The sequence below is a fragment of the Eucyclogobius newberryi genome, unplaced genomic scaffold (assembly GCF_026437365.1).
Source record: "Eucyclogobius newberryi isolate DKJ021-1_F unplaced genomic scaffold, fEucNew1.0.hap1 SCAF_10, whole genome shotgun sequence".
In the NCBI taxonomy this organism is placed as follows: domain Eukaryota; kingdom Metazoa; phylum Chordata; class Actinopteri; order Gobiiformes; family Gobiidae; genus Eucyclogobius; species Eucyclogobius newberryi.
In genome coordinates, this window is record NW_027315724.1 from 37,457,794 (window position 1) to 37,477,306 (window position 19,513).

General features: G+C 45.6%; 1 protein-coding gene across 14 annotated transcripts in view; it reads right to left on the minus strand.

The window, feature by feature from the left end:
* Positions 1 to 19,513, minus strand: part of myo18ab (myosin XVIIIA b) — a 162,198-nt gene that overhangs the window by 79,689 nt on the left and 62,996 nt on the right. For all 14 annotated transcript variants that reach the window (XM_072456319.1, XM_072456302.1, XM_072456288.1 and 11 more), the window contains 9 exons: positions 17,224 to 17,388; positions 17,044 to 17,134; positions 9,822 to 10,014; positions 9,385 to 9,471; positions 8,106 to 8,247; positions 7,758 to 7,917; positions 7,074 to 7,260; positions 6,161 to 6,368; positions 5,640 to 5,749 (listed from right to left, as the gene is read on the minus strand). In XM_072456319.1, coding sequence (XP_072312420.1) covers positions 5,640 to 5,749; positions 6,161 to 6,368; positions 7,074 to 7,260; positions 7,758 to 7,917; positions 8,106 to 8,247; positions 9,385 to 9,471; positions 9,822 to 10,014; positions 17,044 to 17,134; positions 17,224 to 17,388 — 1,343 coding nt within the window. The remainder of the gene's footprint in view (positions 1 to 5,639; positions 5,750 to 6,160; positions 6,369 to 7,073; positions 7,261 to 7,757; positions 7,918 to 8,105; positions 8,248 to 9,384; positions 9,472 to 9,821; positions 10,015 to 17,043; positions 17,135 to 17,223; positions 17,389 to 19,513) is intronic.

Below are 19,513 nucleotides of genomic sequence, written 5' to 3' on the forward strand. Positions count from 1 at the left end.
CAAATATATACATATACATGTACAAATATACACATATACATGTACAAATATACACATATACATGTACAAATATACACATATACATGTAAAAATATACACATATACATGTTCAAATATACACATATACATGTTCAAATATACACATATACATGTTCAAATATACACATATACATGTTCAAATATACACATATACATGTTCAAATATATACATATACATGTACAAATATATACATATACATGTACAAATATATACATATACGTGTACAAATATACACATATACATATACATGTACAAATATACACATATACATGTACAAATATACACATATACATGTACAAATATACACATATACATGTACAAATATACACATATACATGTAAAAATATACACATATACATGTTCAAATATACACATATACATGTAAAAATATACACATATACATGTACAAATATACACATATACATGTACAAATATATACATATACATGTACAAATATACACATATACATGTACAAATATACACATATACATGTACAAATATACACATATACATGTAAAAATATACACATATACATGTTCAAATATACACATATATATATGTACAAATATATACATGTACAAATTTATACATATACATGTACAAATATATACATATACATGTTCAAATATATACATATACATGTACAAATATACACATATACATGTACAAATATATACATGTACAAATATATACATGTACAAATATATACATATACATGTACAAATATACACATATACATGTACAAATACACATATACATGTAAAAATATACACATATACATGTACAAATATACACATATACATGTACAAATATACACATATACATGTTCAAATATACACATATACATGTACAAATATACACATATACATGTACAAATATATACATATACATGTACAAATATATACATATACATGTACAAATATACACATATACATGTACAAATATACAGATATACATTTAAAAATATATACATATACATGTTCAAATATATACATATACATGTTCAAATATATACATATACATGTACAAATATACACATATACATGTACAAATATACACATATACATGTAAAAATATATACATATACATGTTCAAATATATACATATACATATACATGTACAAATATACACATATACATGTTCAAATATATACATATACATGTACAAATATACACATACATGTTCAAATATATACATATACATGTTCAAATATACACATATACATGTACAAATATACACATATACATGTACAAATATATACATATACATGTACAAATATACATGTAAAAATATATACATATACATGTTCAAATATATACATATACATGTACAAATATACACATATACATGTTCAAATATACACATATACATGTTCAAATATACACATATACATGTACAAATATATACATATACATGTTCAAATATATACATATACATGTACAAATATACACATATACATGTAAAAATATATACATATACATGTACAAATATACACATATACATGTACAAATATACACATATACATGTACAAATATACACATATACATGTACAAATATATACATATACATGTTCAAATATACACATATACATGTTCAAATATATACATATACATGTTCAAATATACACATATACATGTACAAATATACACATATACATGTACAAATATACACATATACATGTAAAAATATATACATATACATGTACAAATATACACATATACATGTAAAAATATATACATATACATGTTCAAATATATACATATACATGTACAAATATACACATATACATGTTCAAATATATACATATACATGTTCAAATATATACATATACAAATATACACATATACATGTTCAAATATTTACATATACATGTTCAAATATACACATATACATGTACAAATATATACATATACATGTTCAAATATATACATATACATGTACAAATATATACATATACATGTTCAAATATACACATATACACATATACATGTTCAAATATACACATATACATGTACAAATATATACATATACATGTACAAATATATACATGTACAAATATACACATATACATGTACAAATATACACATATACATGTTCAAATATACACATACATGTTCAAATATATACATATACATGTTCAAATATATACATATACATGTTCAAATATACACATACATGTTCAAATATATACATATACATGTACAAATATACACATATACATGTTCAAATATACACATATACATGTTCAAATATACACATATACATGTTCAAATATATACATATACATGTACAAATATACACATACATGTTCAAATATACACATATACATGTTCAAATATATACATATACATGTTCAAATATACAGGTTTCATCATGACGAGGACAGTTTTCTGTCTGAGAAACTGTTTAAAGAGGGTAAATGTATTAAAATGAAGTTATTTATTATCATACTTCTGCTCCTAATCTGTGATGGAAGGTCCAAACCAGGACTAAACCAAGTCCAAACCAGGACTAAACCAGGTCTAAACCAGGTCTAAACCAGGACTAAACCAGGTCTAAACCAGGTCTAAACCAGGACTAAACCAGGACTAAACCAGGTCTAAACCAGGTCTAAACCAGGACTAAACCAGGACTAAACCAGGTCTAAACCATGTCTAAACCAGGACTAAACCAGGTCTAAACCAGGACTAAACCAGGTCTAAATCAGGTCTAAACCAGGTCTAAACCAGGACTAAACCAGGTCTAAATCAGGTCTAAACCAGGTCTAAACCAGGTCTAAACCAGGACTAAACCAGGTCTAAACCAGGTCTAAACCAGGACTAAACCAGGACTAAACCAGGTCTAAACCAGGTCTAAACCAGGACTAAACCAGGACTAAACCAGGTCTAAACCAGGTCTAAACCAGGTCTAAACCAGGTCTAAACCAGGTCTAAACCAGGACTAAACCAGGACTAAACCAGGTCTAAACCAGGACTAAACCAGGACTAAACCAGGACTAAACCAGGACTAAACCAGGACTAAACCAGGTCTAAACCAGGTCTAAACCAGGTCTAAACCAGGACTAAACCAGGTCTAAACCAGGTCTAAACCAGGTCTAAACCAGGTCTAAACCAGGACTAAACCAGGTCTAAACCAGGTCTAAACCAGGACTAAACCAGGTCTAAACCAGGTCTAAACCAGGTCTAAACCAGGTCTAAACCAGGTCGTTAGTCATGGTTTAGAGCCTCGCGTTTCCGTCTTCGGAGCTCGTTATGGAAAATTTGACGTGTTGTGGCGTCACTTTCGCGTCCTCAGTGCGGGACATTACAGCGGTGACTGTGTCCCTCGGGAACGCTGACGGGACGACGTCTTAAGTGGTCCATCTGTGATCTGCCAGCGCCGTCTCGTTTGGCTGCGCGGGACACGGAGACTGTGGCGCTGTCAAAGTCCCTTCACTTCTATTATTCCTCCAATTACGGCTGCGGTGTCTCTGCAGGCGGCCCGTGTCCAAGCAAATGTGACGGCGTCAAGTGTCCCGGCGTCAAGTGTCCCGGCGTCAAGTGTCCCGGCGTCAAGTGTCCCGGCGTCAAGTGTCCCGGCGTCAAGTGTCCCGGCGTCAAGTGTCCCGGCGTCAAGTGTCCCGGCGTCAAGTGTCCCGGCGTCAAGTGTCCCGGCGTCAAGTGTCCCGGCGTCAAGTGTCCCGGCGTCAAGTGTCCCGGCGTCAAGTGTCCCGGCCTGACACATGGTTGCTGACGTGTTTGAAGGGGCACGCTATGGAAAATCAACCTTTTCCTCACGTTTTCCTCACGTTTTCACCACGTTTCAGGATTATTACAAAAACTCACAGATGTTGAGCTCAAACGCCTTCGGAGCAATGCAACCATGAACATTAAAAAAAATTCAAATCTGCTGCAAATAACGATGAAAGGACCGAGATGTTTTTAATCAGCCCGATGGAGGTGTGAATAGTGAAGCTTCTAAATGCAGAACATTTACCAACAAAGAGCATTAGTCATGAAAATCTGAAACAGTTTAATCTAATTTGACTTAGACTTAAAATGAGCCTTAGGCTTTAGCCTTACGACAAACACGCTTTTCTTATGACAAACGCTCTTTTCACACGACAAACGCGCTCTTTTCTTACGAAAAATGCGCTCTTTTCACACGACAAACTCTTCTCACAACTCTCTCTTAAAATCTACTCTTGCGACGGCTTTTCTTTTCTATTTAAAGCACACTTTTCGTTCTACTTGCGTAATATTTAAATTGAACATTCCTCTCGAGTCAGAGTTTGAACATTTGTCTTTCTTTGGGTCTGATTTAGTTCCAGTTGCTTCTAAATCCGATCAGGACTCTGGTGTAGATTTGGCCTCTGCGAGTGGAGACAGTTATGATGTATGAATAAACGAGCCCTTAAATGAGCTTTAAACGAGCCATAAACTAGCCATAAACGAGCCTTAAACGAGCCTTAAACCAAGCCTTAAACGAGCCTTAAACGAGCCTTAAACGAGCCTTAAACCAAACCTTAAACGAGCCTTAAACGAGCCTTAAACCAAACCTTAAACGAGCCTTAAACGAGCCTTAAACCAAACCTTAAACGAGCCTTAAACGAGCCTTAAACGAGCCTTAAACGAGCCATAAACGAGCCTTAAACGAGCCTTAAATGAGCCTTAAAAGAGCCTTAAACGAGCCTTAAAAGAGCCTTAAACGAGCCTTAAATGAGCCTTAAATGAGCCTTAAACGAGCCTTAAACGAGCCTTAAACGAGCCTTAAACGAGCCTTAAACGAGCCTTAAATGAGCCTTAAATGAGCCTTAAACGAGCCTTAAACGAGCCTTAAACGAGCCTTAAACGAGCCTTAACTGTACATGTTCTAGTTTCATAGTGAACACACCAAAGCGGCTGCAGAGAGGTCAAACTGGGACGTGACTCGTACTCGCGCCACTCGCACATCTTTGATCTCGTTACTCTGGAGGACAATTAATAATCCTGCCGGGACGTTTTTTTTAAACTGCGACCGAAAAACACAAAAGCTCAGAAAAATAATGAGGCAAACGCCGTAAAACGCAGTTAACGACGGGAAGAAAAGAGCCGCTTCTCCCGGAGACGGTAATTAATTGTTACAAAGGCCGCGCTGGCTTCATAATTAATACGGGAGGAGACGGCCCAGAGGAGCGCTACCTGCTGATTAGCCACAAACACGCTAAAAATACAAGAGCGCTTCAGAGCCGGGGGGTTATTTGTGGAGAGGCGGCAGACGCGAGTCGTTTGGACGTCTCGAAAAATGAGGCCGGAGCTAATTAAACCTGCTCAGAGATAAGACGGTTTGAACAGCAGGAGGCGCCGTTACTCACGAGCGTTTGACAGGAGCGAGACGCAAAGAAAAGCTCTAAACGCACGAGGAACGACCGCTGCAAAGAGGGCGGAGTTTACGGCGTTTTAACGGTTTTAACTGTGTCGTGCAGTCAGGGCAATCAAGGCCTTTAAACAAGCCTTGAATGAGCCTTAAAACGAGCCTTAAAACGAGCCGTTGAAAGAGCCTCGAACGAGCCTCGAGCGAGCCTCGAACGAGCCTTAAACAAGCCTTTTCTCTGCGCGCCGCCTCAAACGCCGGCACTCACCCGCTTCTCGTCCATCACGATGTAGGTTCGTCCGTGCTTCTTGGTCAGGTGCGGCGCCAGGACGTCAAAGCGGCGTCTGAACTCCGAGAACACCATGTGGTCGGGGTATCCTGCGAGGAAGAGGGCACAGAACGACAGCCAAGGTCAGCCAAGGTCACAGCCAGAGAAACGCTAGCGCTAAACAGAACTAACTGACATGTTCACCTTATGAAACGTCTTAAAATTGTTAAATGAGTGTTTTCGGGGCGCTTGAACAGTCCGTCGTCGCCCCCTGCTGTCTGAGTGGAAACGCAAACCTGAAGCAAACTCTCCTGAGAAACCCTCGCTCTTTTTTTATATTTGGCGACGAAGAAACACTTTTGTGTGTGATTCTACGACTTATAACGACAAAGAAAGAAAGAAAACGACAGCTCAAGACAATAGTTCATACACGTCATTAACACATCGCTAACACGTCGCTAACACATCGCTAACACATCGCTAACACTTCGCTAACGAGCCGCTAAGCCTCAAAGCGTTACCTTGTCTGTAAATGCGCAGAGCGTCCAGCAGCTTGGAGCCCCGGAGCTGAGCGCGGAGCAGGCCCACGTCCAGCGTCATGAGGCCAGCGTCGGGGCTCTCTCCATGGGACACTCGGGGGTCGGCTGCGCCCGTCACCGTCTCGCACTTGGGCAGGAGGCAGTGGACGAAGTGGACTCTGGAGCGCCGCACCATGTCCACCAGGGCGTCCTGAGGGAAGACGAGCGGCCAAACGTCACTGCGGTCGCTCTGTGCTCGGCGTTTACCAGACAAACACGATAACACACGTGACCTTTTTATTGATTCTTTTATTCTTTTAAGAAGCTGAGCATGAAACGAGAACTGGGCGGGGCTAGAGAGAACACGAGATGAAGGACGTTTGAAAATAATGAGCGACAGCCAAAGAAAAAAGGGGTTAAACATTAAGTCTAAAAAAGCAACAGTTGGATGAGAAGCTGGGCGCTCCCTTAGAGATAGGGGGAGGAGCTCAGTTGCTGCTTGTTCTCCTTCACTTGTTGCTTTTTCTCCTTCACTTGTTGCTTGTTCTCCTTCACTTGTTGCTTTTTCTCCTTCACTTGTTGCTTTTTCTCCTTCACTTGTTGCTTTTTCTCCTTCACTTGTTGCTTGTTCTCCTGCACTTGTTGCTTGTTCTCCTGCACTTGTTGCTTGTTCTCCTTCACTTGTTGCTTGTTCTCCTGCACTTGTTGCTTGTTCTCCTGCACTTGTTGCTTGTTCTCCTGCACTTGTTGCTTGTTCTCCTTCACTTGTTGCTTTTTCTCCTTCACTTGTTGCTTGTTCTCCTGCACTTGTTGCTTGTTCTCCTGCACTTGTTGCTTGTTCTCCTTCACTTGTTGCTTGTTCTCCTGCACTTGTTGCTTGTTCTCCTTCACTTGTTGCTTGTTCTCCTGCACTCACCACTTGCAGCTTGATCTGGATGCACAGGCTCTTCTTCTTGACGGCGGCCACTCCGGTGGTGAATGTCTTTCTCATGCTCGTTGCCCGGCGCAGAGCGAGCTGAGAACTGCCCTCCAAACCCGCGATGGAGCCGGACAGAACCGTGGCTCCGCTGGCTCTGCTCATGAAGAGAGCACTGATGTTCTTCCTGCACAGCGAGACGGGACGGACATTCAGAGGGTCAACATCAGAACAGGAGATTATTTAGAGAAGTGTACGTGAAGAGAGACAGAGACACAGAGAGACCGAGAGAGAGACACAGAGACAAAGAGACAGAGAGAGAGAGAGAGACACAGAGACAAAGAGACAGAGAGAGAGAGAGAGACACAGAGACAAAGAGACAGAGAGAGAGAGAGAGACACAGAGACAAAGAGACAGAGAGAGAGAGAGAGAGACAGAGACAAAGAGACAGAGAGAGACAGAGAGAGAGAGACACAGAGACAAAGAGACAGAGAGAGAGAGAGAGACACAGAGACAAAGAGACAGAGAGAGAGAGAGAGAGACAAAGAGACAGAGAGAGACAGAGAGACACAGAGACAAAGAGACAGAGAGAGAGAGAGAGACAGCGAGAGAGAGACAGAGAGAGACAGAGAGTGGGAGAGACACGAGGCAAAGAGCAGCGCTGTGATTGGGGCGTGGTCTCACTTCTGAGAATCCTGCAGCAGAGACGCAGCGTTCTGAGCGGCCGCGTTGTGTTTGGCGTGAGCGAGCCAGCCGCGGGCGTCGTACTCCACCCAGTCCGTCCCGTGACTGTGTCCGAGCAGGAAGACGTGAGGACGGTCCCCGCGCAGCAGCAGACGCCCCCCTGCCAGAGGAGACACCGTTTCTATGGCGATAGCTATGCTTCATCGGACTTAAACATTGCACAATGACAGGTGCTTTGGATCAGGTTAATGCCACACTCTGGGGCATCAGCTAAATGAATGAAATGTGTGGGTGTGATGCACTGTTGGGATGGAGCGTGTTGCCATAGTTACGTGTTGCCATAGTTACCCTTGCCGTCTCCCTGAGCTGAGCCGTAGTAGTTGAAGAGTCGCTCTAACATGGTCTCCTCTGATCCTCCAGGATGAACCGCCTCCTCCTCCAGGAGCCACAGGAGGCCCCGGGCCTCGTCCGCCCGGGACAGAGCGCGCACCTGGAGCACAGGGAGGACCTCCTTTAGACCTCCTTTAGATCTCCTTTAGATCTTCTTCAGGCCTGCTTTAGGCCTACTCTAGACCTCCTCAAGACCTCCTTTGGATCTCCTTTAAACCTCCTTTAGGCCTCCTGTAAACCTCCTGAAGACCTCCTGAAGACCTCCTTTAAACCTCCTCTAAACCTCTTCTAGACCTCCTCTAAACCTCCTCTAAACCTCCTCTAGACCTCCTCTAAACCTCCTCTAGATCTCCTCTAGACCTCCTTTAGACCTCCTCTAGACCTCCTCTAAACCTCCTCTAAACCTCCTCTAGACCTCCTCTAAACCTCCTTTAGACCTCCTCTAGACCTCCTCTAGACCTCCTTTAGACCTCCTCTAGACCTCCTTTAGACCTCCTCTAGACCTCCTCTAAACCTCCTCTAAACCTCCTCTAAACCTCCTTTAGACCTCCTCTAGACCTCCTCTAGACCTCCTTTAGACCTCCTCTAGACCTCCTTTAGACCTCCTCTAGACCTCCTCTAGATCTCCTCTAGACCTCTTTTAGATCTCCTCTAGACCTCTTTTAGACCTCCTCTAAACCTCCTTTAGACCTCCTCTAGACCTCCTCTAGACCTCCTCTAGACCTCCTTTAGACCTCCTCTAGACCTCCTCTAGATCTCCTCTAGATCTCCTCTAACCCTACTTTAGACCTCCTCTAGGCTGTTTCAGTCCTGTTCAGGTGCAGCTCTTGCAGGACCGTCATATTCATATTCATAATCATATTGGACACATGGTGTAACATAAACACTGTAGTAACACTGTTGCCAGGGCGATGTCCTCCTCCTCGTGTTGGACACGTTTATCTGGGCGTGTTTCCATCAGAGCGAGCGACGCCTGTCGCTGACATCAGGAGGTGAAGCCATACTTACCACCTCCATGAGCCTCTAACAGACAGCAGGAGGCGAAGCAGGAGGCGAAGCAGGAGTGTGAGGAGGTGCTGCAGGAGGTGTTGCAGGAAGTGAAGCAGGAGGCGCTGCAGGAGTGTGAGGAGGTGCTGCAGGAGGTGTTGCAGGAAGTGAAGCAGAAGGCGCTGCAGGAGTGTGAGGAGGTGCTGCAGGAGGTGCTGCAGGAGTGTGAGGAGGTGCTTGTGTGTCTTACCAGTGCTTGGGCTGAGGCCTGGTCCACCGCAGCCACAGAAGGAGACGCAGAGCTCTCGATGTCGTCTAAGGCGAGCTCTATGTTCTCCTACAGGAGCAGGAGGAGGAGCGTCAGTGACATCACAACATTCATTACTCAACAGGAGGTGTTTGTCTGGAACAAGCTCTGCTCTGACATTAAAGGGGACGTGTTACGCAGGATCACCTTTAATGACCTTGTGTTTGAGTTTATCCCGCAGCTTATTCTCAAGCGCTCAGAAAACTCCCATCTTCACCTACCCCCTATCTCCCCCCATTACTCCCGCTAACTCCCTCTAACTCCTAGACCTAGATAAGTGCTGCCCCCTGCTGGTCTGGAGCCTGGTTCACTACACGTCAGGATCTAGATAAGCGCTGCCCCCTGCTGGTCTGGAGCCTGGTTTATTACACGCTCTGCACCTCCTTGTAGCGCTCCAGCTCCTGCGTGAAGGTGCGCTCGTGGAACAGCGTCTGCAGCCGCTCCTGGGTGTAGTTGTGGCACAGCTCCTCGAAGGTGGCGCCGCGCTTCAGCTGCGACACTTTGGGATTGTGGAAACCGGGCGTGTCCACGATGAGCAGCGAGCAGAGCGAGTGCTGGCTGGACTTCAGAGCTCTGCGGAGAGGAGAGCGAGCAGGTGAAACCGAGCAGAAGCATCGCTCCAAACGGGATTTGTATCGGGAAGTTTGTGGCGCGGTCACTTTATTTTGTCATTCAGAACGTTACCGTATTTTCTGGACTATAAGTTGCACCTTTTTTCGAGCGACTTATACTCCAGAGCGACGCGACTTATACACCAGAGCGACTTATACACCAGAGCGACTTATACACCAGAGCGACGCGACTTGTACACCAGAGCGACTTATACTCCAGAGCGACGCGACTTGTACACCAGAGCGACTTATACTCAAGAGCGACTTATACACCAGAGCGACTTATACACCAGAGCGACTTATACTCCAGTGTAACTTATACACCAGAGCGACTTATACTCCAGAGCGACTTATACACCAGAGCGACTTATACTCCAATGCGACTTATACACCAGAGCGACTTATACTCCAGTGCGACTTATACACCAGTGCGACTTATACACCAGAGCGACTTATACACCAGTGCGACTTATACACCAGAGCGACTTACACACCAGAGCGACTTATACACCAGTGCGACTTACACTCCAGAGCGACTTACACTCCAGAGCGACATATACACCAGAGCGACTTATACACCAGTGCGACTTATACACCAGTGCGACTTATACACCAGTGCGACTTATACACCAGTGCGACTTATACACCAGTGCGACTTATACACCAGAGCGACTTATACACCAGAGCGACTTATACACTAGTGCGACTTATACACCAGAGCGACTTATACACCAGTGCGACTTATACACCAGACACCAGAGCGACTTATACACCAGTGCGACTTATACACCAGAGCGACTTATACACCAGAGCGACTTATACACCAGAGCGACTTATACACCAGTGCGACTTATACTCCAGAGCGACTTACACTCCAGAGCGACTTATACACCAGACACCGGAGCGACTTATACACCAGAGCGACTTATACACCAGAGCGACTTATACACCAGAGCGACTTATACTCCAGTGCGACTTATACACCAGTGCAACTTATACACCAGAGCGACTTATACACCAGAGCGACTTACACACCAGAGCGACTTATACACCAGAGCGACTTATACTCCAGTGCGACTTATACTCCAGTGCGACTTATACTCCAGTGCGACTTATACTCCAGTGCGACTTATACACCAGAGCGACTTATACTCCAGAGCGACTTATACACCAGTGCGACTTATACACCAGACACCAGAGCGACTTATACACCAGTGCGACTTATACACCAGACACCTGAGCGACTTATACACCAGAGCGACTTATACACCAGAGCGACTTATACACCAGAGCGACTTATACACCAGAGCGACTTATACACCAGAGCGACTTATACACCAGTGCGACTTATACACCAGAGCGACTTATACACCAGAGCGACTTATACACCAGAGCGACTTACACACCAGAGCGATTTATACACCAGACACCAGAGCGACTTATACACCAGAGCGACTTATACACCAGAGCGACTTATACACCAGACACCAGAGCGACTTATACACCAGAGCGACTTATACACCAGTGCGACTTATACACCAGAGCGACTTATACACCAGAGCGACTTATACACCAGTGCGACTTATACACCAGAGCGACTTATACACCAGAGCGACTTATACACCAGAGCGACTTACACTCCAGAGCGACTTACACTCCAGAGCGACTTATACACCAGTGCGACTTATACACCAGTGCGACTTATACACCAGAGCGACTTATACACCAGAGCGACTTATACACCAGTGCGACTTATACACCAGAGCGACTTATAAACCAGAGCGACTTATACACCAGAGCGACTTACACACCAGAGCGACTTATACACCAGAGCGACTTATACACCAGACACCAGAGCGACTTATACACCAGACACCAGAGCGACTTATACACCAGAGCGACTTATACACCAGAGCGACTTATACACCAGTGCGACTTATACACCAGAGCGACTTATACACCAGAGCGACTTATAGACCAGTGCGACTTATACACCAGAGCGACTTATACACCAGAGCGACTTATACACCAGAGCGACTTACACTCCAGAGCGACTTATACACCAGTGCGACTTATACACCAGACACCAGAGTGACTTATACACCAGTGCGACTTATACACCAGAGCGACTTATACACCAGAGCGACTTATACACCAGTGCGACTTATACACCAGACACCAGAGCGACTTATACACCAGTGCGACTTATACACCAGAGCAACTTATACACCAGAGCGACTTATACACCAGAGCGACTTATACACCAGAGCGACTTATACACCAGAGCGACTTATACACCAGAGCGACTTATACACCAGAGCGACTTATACACCAGAGCGACTTATACACCAATGCGACTTACACTCCAGTGCGACTTACACTCCAGTGCGACTTATACACCAGTGCGACTTATACACCAGTGCGACTTATACACCAGTGCGACTTACACTCCAGAGCGACTTACACACCAGAGCGACTTATACACCAGTGCGACTTACACTCCAGAGCGACTTACACTCCAGAGCGACATATACACCAGAGCGACTTATACACCAGAGCGACTTATACACCAGTGCGACTTATACACCAGTGCGACTTATATACCAGTGCGACTTATACACCAGAGCGACTTACACTCCAGAGCGACTTATACTCCAGAGCAACTTACACTCCAGAGCGACTTATACACCAGAGCGACTTATACACCAGTGCGACTTACACTCCAGAGCGACTTACACTCCAGAGCGACTTATACACCAGTGCGACTTATACACCAGACACCAGTGACTTATACACCAGTGCGACTTATACACCAGAGCGACTTATACACCAGTGCGACTTATACACCAGACACCAGAGCGACTTATACACCAGTGCGACTTATACACCAGAGCGACTTATACACCAGAGCGACTTATACACCAGAGCGACTTATACACCAGAGCGACTTATACACCAGTGCGACTTACACTCCAGAGCGACTTACACTCCAGAGCGACTTATACACCAGACACCAGTGCGACTTATACACCAGAGCGACTTATACACCAGTGCGACTTATACACCAGTGCGACTTATACACCAGTGCGACTTATACTCCAGTGCGACTTATACACCAGAGCGACTTATACTCCAGAGCGACTTATACACCAGTGCGACTTATACACCAGTGCGACTTATACACCAGTGCGACTTATACTCCAGTGCGACTTATACACCAGAGCAACTTATACTCCAGAGCGACGCGACTTATACTCCGGAGCGACTTATACACCAGAGCGACTTATACACCAGTGCGACTTATACACCAGACACCAGAGCGACTTATACACCAGAGCGACTTATACACCAGTGTGACTTATACACCAGAGCAACTTATACACCAGAGCGACTTATACACCAGAGCGACTTATACACCAGAGCGACTTATACACCAGAGCGACTTATACACCAGAGCGACTTATACACCAGTGCGACTTACACTCCAGAGCGACTTATACACCAGAGCGACTTATACACCAGAGCGACTTCTACACCAGTGCGACTTATACACCAGTGCGACTTATACACCAGAGCGACTTATACACCAGAGCGACTTATACACCAGAGCGACTTATACACCAGTGCGACTTATACACCAGACACCAGAGCGACTTATACACCAGAGCGACTTATACACCAGTGCGACTTATACACCAGAGCGACTTATACTCCAGTGCGACTTATACACCAGTGTGACTTATACACCAGAGCGACTTATACACCAGTGTGACTTATACACCAGAGCGACTTATACACCAGAGCGACTTATACTCCAGAGCGACTTACACACCAGAGCGACTTATACACCAGAGCGACTTATACTCCAGTGCGACTTATACTCCAGTGCGACTTATACACCAGTGCGACTTATACTCCAGTGCGACTTATACACCAGAGCAACTTATACTCCAGAGCGACGCGACTTATACTCCGGAGCGACTTATACACCAGAGCGACTTATACACCAGTGCGACTTATACACCAGACACCAGAGCGACTTATACACCAGAGCGACTTATACACCAGTGCGACTTATACACCAGACAACAGAGCGACTTATACACCAGAGCGACTTATACACCAGTGCGACTTATCCACCAGTGCGACTTATACTCCAGTGCGACTTATACACCAGAGCAACTTATACTCCAGAGCGACGCGACTTATACTCCGGAGCGACTTATACACCAGAGCGACTTATACACCAGTGCGACTTATACACCAGTGCGACTTATACACCAGACACCAGAGCGACTTATACACCAGAGCGACTTATACACCAGTGTGACTTATACACCAGAGCGACTTATACACCAGAGCGACTTATACACCAGAGCGACTTATACACCAGAGCGACTTATACACCAGAGCGACTTATACACCAGTGCGACTTATACACCAGTGCGACTTACACTCCAGAGCGACTTATACACCAGAGCGACTTATACACCAGAGCGACTTCTACACCAGTGCGACTTATACACCAGAGCGACTTATACACCAGAGCGACTTATACACCAGAGCGACTTATACACCAGTGCGACTTATACACCAGACACCAGAGCGACTTATACACCAGAGCGACTTATACACAAGTGCGACTTATACACCAGAGCGACTTATACTCCAGTGCGACTTATACACCAGTGCGACTTATACACCAGTGCGACTTATACACCAGTGCGACTTATACACCAGAGCGACTTATACACCAGAGCGACTTATACTCCAGAGCGACTTACACACCAGAGCGACTTATACACCAGAGCGACTTATACTCCAGTGCGACTTATACTCCAGTGCGACTTATACACCAGTGCGACTTATACTCCAGTGCGACTTATACACCAGAGCGACTTATACTCCAGAGCGACTTATACACCAGTGCGACTTATACACCAGTGCGACTTATACACCAGTGCGACTTATACTCCAGTGCGACTTATACACCAGAGCGACTTATAAACCAGAGCAACTTATACTCCAGAGCGACGCGACTTATACTCCGGAGCGACTTATACACCAGAGCGACTTATACACCAGTGCGACTTATACACCAGACACCAGAGCGACTTATACACCAGAGCGACTTATACACCAGTGCGACTTATACACCAGACAACAGAGCGACTTATACACCAGAGCGACTTATACACCAGTGTGACTTATACACCAGAGCGACTTATACACCAGAGCGACTTATACACCAGAGCGACTTATACACCAGAGCGACTTATACACCAGAGCGACTTGTACACCAGTGCGACTTATACACCAGTGCGACTTATAGTCCAGTGCGACTTATACACCAGAGCGACTTATACTCCAGAGCGACTTATACACCAGTGCGACTTATACACCAGTGTGACTTATACACCAGTGCGACTTATACTCCAGTGCGACTTATACACCAGAGCGACTTATTCACCAGTGCGACTTATACACCAGACACCAGAGCGACTTATACACCAGTGCGACTTATACACCAGACACCAGAGCGACTTATACACCAGAGCGACTTATACACCAGTGTGACTTATACACCAGTGTGACTTATACACCAGAGCGACTTATACACCAGAGCGACTTATACACCAGAGCGACTTATACACCAGAGCGACTTATACACCAGTGCGACTTACACTCCAGAGCGACTTATTCACCAGAGCGACTTATACACCAGAGCGACTTATACACCAGTGCGACTTATACACCAGAGCGACTTATACACCAGAGCGACTTATACACCAGAGCGACTTATACACCAGTGCGACTTATACACCAGTGCGACTTATACACCAGTGCGACTTATACTCCAGTGCGACTTATACACCAGAGCGACTTATAAACCAGAGCAACTTATACTCCAGAGCGACGCGACTTATACTCCGGAGCGACTTATACACCAGAGCGACTTATACACCAGTGCGACTTATACACCAGACACCAGAGCGACTTATACACCAGAGCGACTTATACACCAGAGCGACTTATACACGAGTGTGACTTATACACCAGAGCGACTTATACACACCAGAGCGACTTATACACCAGAGCGACTTATACACCAGAGCGACTTATACACCAGAGCGACTTATACACCAGTGCGACTTACACTCCAGAGCAACTTATTCACCAGAGCGACTTATACACCAGAGCGACTTCTACACCAGTGCGACTTATACACCAGAGCGAATACTCATTTGAGGAAGTAATAAGTACAAAAATATGACATAAACGGGACAAAATCGTACCAAATAAACTAATAATAAAGTGATTACATCGTCGTTCATCGTTTACTGGAGGTTTAAGGATCAGACGAAGACGAAGCTTCATCTCGTGATTTTCACGTTGAGGATTCTTCTTTTCTAATGAAGCTTTTCTTTGGTTTGAGCTTCTTCAAGGCTAAACTTCCAGACGCTTCCTCCATCTGGCTCTGCACGAGTTCAGCTCAGACTGACTTTTATTTATAGACAAACTGCAGGAAACAAGTCTGACACAAGAGGAAGAGGAAGAGAGGAAGAGGAAGAGGAGGGAGGGAGAGGAAGAGGAGGGAGAGGAAGAGAGGGAGGAAGAGGAGGGAGAGGAAGAAGAGGGAGAGGAAGAGGAGGGAGAGGGAGAGGAAGAGAGAGGAGGGAGGGAGAGGAAGGGGGTGAGGAGGGAGAGGAAGGGGGTGAGGAGGGAGAGGAGGGGTTTGTTTTGTCACCGCTCTTCTTTCTGCCTGCAGGGGTTTGTTTTGTCACCGCTCTTCTTTCTGCCTGCAGGGGTTTGTTTTGTCACCGCTCTTCTTTCTGCCTGCAGGGGTTTGTTTTGTCACCACTCTTCTTTCTGCCTGCAGGGGTTTGTTTTGTCACCGCTCTTCTTTCTGCCTGCAGGGGTTTGTTTTGTCACCGCTCTTCTTTCTGCCTGCAGGGGTTTGTTCTGTCGGGGTTTAGAACATGTTGCTGACCTGTTGATGAGGGAGATGACCAGCGTGAAGAGCTCAGAGTACAGTCCAGACGCCATGGCCTCCAGACACTCCGCGGCCGTGACCTTTGACCCTGGAGCGGAATCGAGAAGCAAGAAAACGACTTTGTCACCAACGTTCATAACATGTCACTCAAATAGCGGTCCCGGTCCCGTCCCTCACCTTCTCCCTGGCCCATGTCCTCAGCTCCGCCCCTGAAGGACGGGTTGTGCTGGAGACCTTTGGCCTGGTGCTTGAAGATGGACGAGGACAGTTCCTCCAGAGTGCAGCCCAGAAGATAAGCCGCCTTCTGAGCCCATTCATGACGAGCAAACTGCCTCCGACCAGCTGCAGGAGGAGAAGAAGAACCAGTCAGAGAAGAAGAAGAAGAAGAAGAACCAGTCAGAGAAGAAGAAGAAGAACAAGAACCAGTCAGAGAAGGAGAAGGAGAAGAAGAAGAACAAGAACCAGTCAGAGAAGGAGAAGGAGAAGGAGAAGGAGAAGAAGAAGAAGAAGAAGAAGAAGAAGAAGAAGAAGAAGAAGACGAAGAAGAAGAAGAAGAAGAAGAAGAAGAAGAAGAAGAAGAAGAAGAAGAAGAAGAAGAAGAAGAAGAAGAAGAAGAAGGAGAAGAAGAAGAAGAAGAAGAAGAAGAAGAAGAAGAAGAAGAAGAAGAAGAAGAAGAAGAAGAAGAAGAAGAAGAAGAAGAAGAAGAAGAAGAAGAAGAAGAAGAAGAAGAAGAAGAAGAAGAAGAAGAAGAAGAAGAAGAAGAAGAAGAAGAAGAAGAAGAAGAAGAAGAAGAAGAAGAAGAAGAAGGAGAAGGAGAAGGAGAAGGAGAAGAAGATAAATAAAGTGGGTTCCACTCTTGTAATACGAGTTTTCATTTTTGAACCGAACTATGTATTTATTTCTTCTTTTTCACGTAGAACAAACTTCGTCCAAAACATCTGCGTTTGACCAGAACAAGCTTCACTTTTGGTTCAGGCGGCGAGCGAAGCCTCAGAGCGAGCGAAGCCTCAGAACCGCGGCTCTGATCTGTGTTTTATCTCCAGATGACGGGAGGAAACAGGAAGTGGGATTAAAGCGGATCTGAAGTCATTTGTACCAACCACAGTCTGAGTCCCGTTTACACCAACGCTCTGAGCGTCTGAGCCACGTTAAGACACTGAAGCAAAGAGAGACGCCAATTCATCCATCGCTAGAGCTCTAGAGGGTTTTAGTTTGAAGCAGGGTGTGATGTCACTTCCTGTCATTTTCAACAGATTTAAAAAAAAAAACCTCCACAAATACAGCACCTGCTCGACTGGTGTAAAAGTGTCATTTATATTTGGGTAAAGCGCTCGTTTAGTGCGCACTTTGCACAGGCTCCGCCCGTTTACTACGGTAATGTTCCATTTTTTTTTCCCTACGACTACTGAGTCTGCAGGGGGCGTGTCTGAGGGAGGAGTTAGTGAGTGTTTGGAAGTGGGCGAGCGCTTCGTGCTCCGCACGGCCTTATGGAACTAATAATCCTCTCGCAGCTTGTGGCGCTCAGGCCTAATAATAATATCATGAGTCAATAAAACGTCTATTTCAGAACAATTAAGACTAATGAGCTCCAGGATCAAGAAAGGTTCAATAATGACATCAATCTGTGTGTGCCATTCTTTCATTTGCAGCTCATTTTCACCGGGACAGACAGAGGACAGGGTTGGGACAGACGGAGGACAGGGTTGGGACAGACGGAGGACAGAGTTGGGACAGACGGAGGACAGGGTTGGGACAGAGTTGGGACAGACGGAGGACAGAGTTGGGACAGACAGAAGACAGGGTTGGGACAGACGGAGGACAGGGTTGGGACAGACGGAGGACAGGGTTGGGACAGACAGAGGACAGGGTTGGGACAGACGGAGGACAGGGTTGGGACAGACAGAAGACAGGGTTGGGACAGACGGAGGACAGGGTTGGGACAGACAGAAGACAGGGTTGGGACAGACGGAGGACAGGGTTGGGACAGACGGAGGACAGGGTTGGGACAGACAGAGGACAGGGTTGGGACAGACGGAGGACAGGGTTGGGACAGACAGAAGACAGGGTTGGGACAGACGGAGGACAGGGTTGGGACAGACAGAAGACAGGGTTGGGACAGACGGAGGACAGGGTTGGGACAGACGGAGGACAGGGTTGGGACAGACAGAGGACAGGGTTGGGACAGACGGAGGACAGGGTTGGGACAGACAGAAGACAGGGTTGGGACAGACGGAGGACAGGGTTGGGACAGAGTTGGGACAGACGGAGGACAGGGTTGGGACAGACAGAGGACAGGGTTGGGACAGACAGAGGACAGGGTTGGGACAGACAGAGAACAGGGTTGGGACAGAGTTGGGAAAGACGGAGGACAGGGTTGGGACAGAGTTGGGACAGACGGAGGACAGGGTTGGGACAGACGGAGGACAGGGTTGGGACAGAGTTGGGACAGACGGAGGACAGGGTTGGG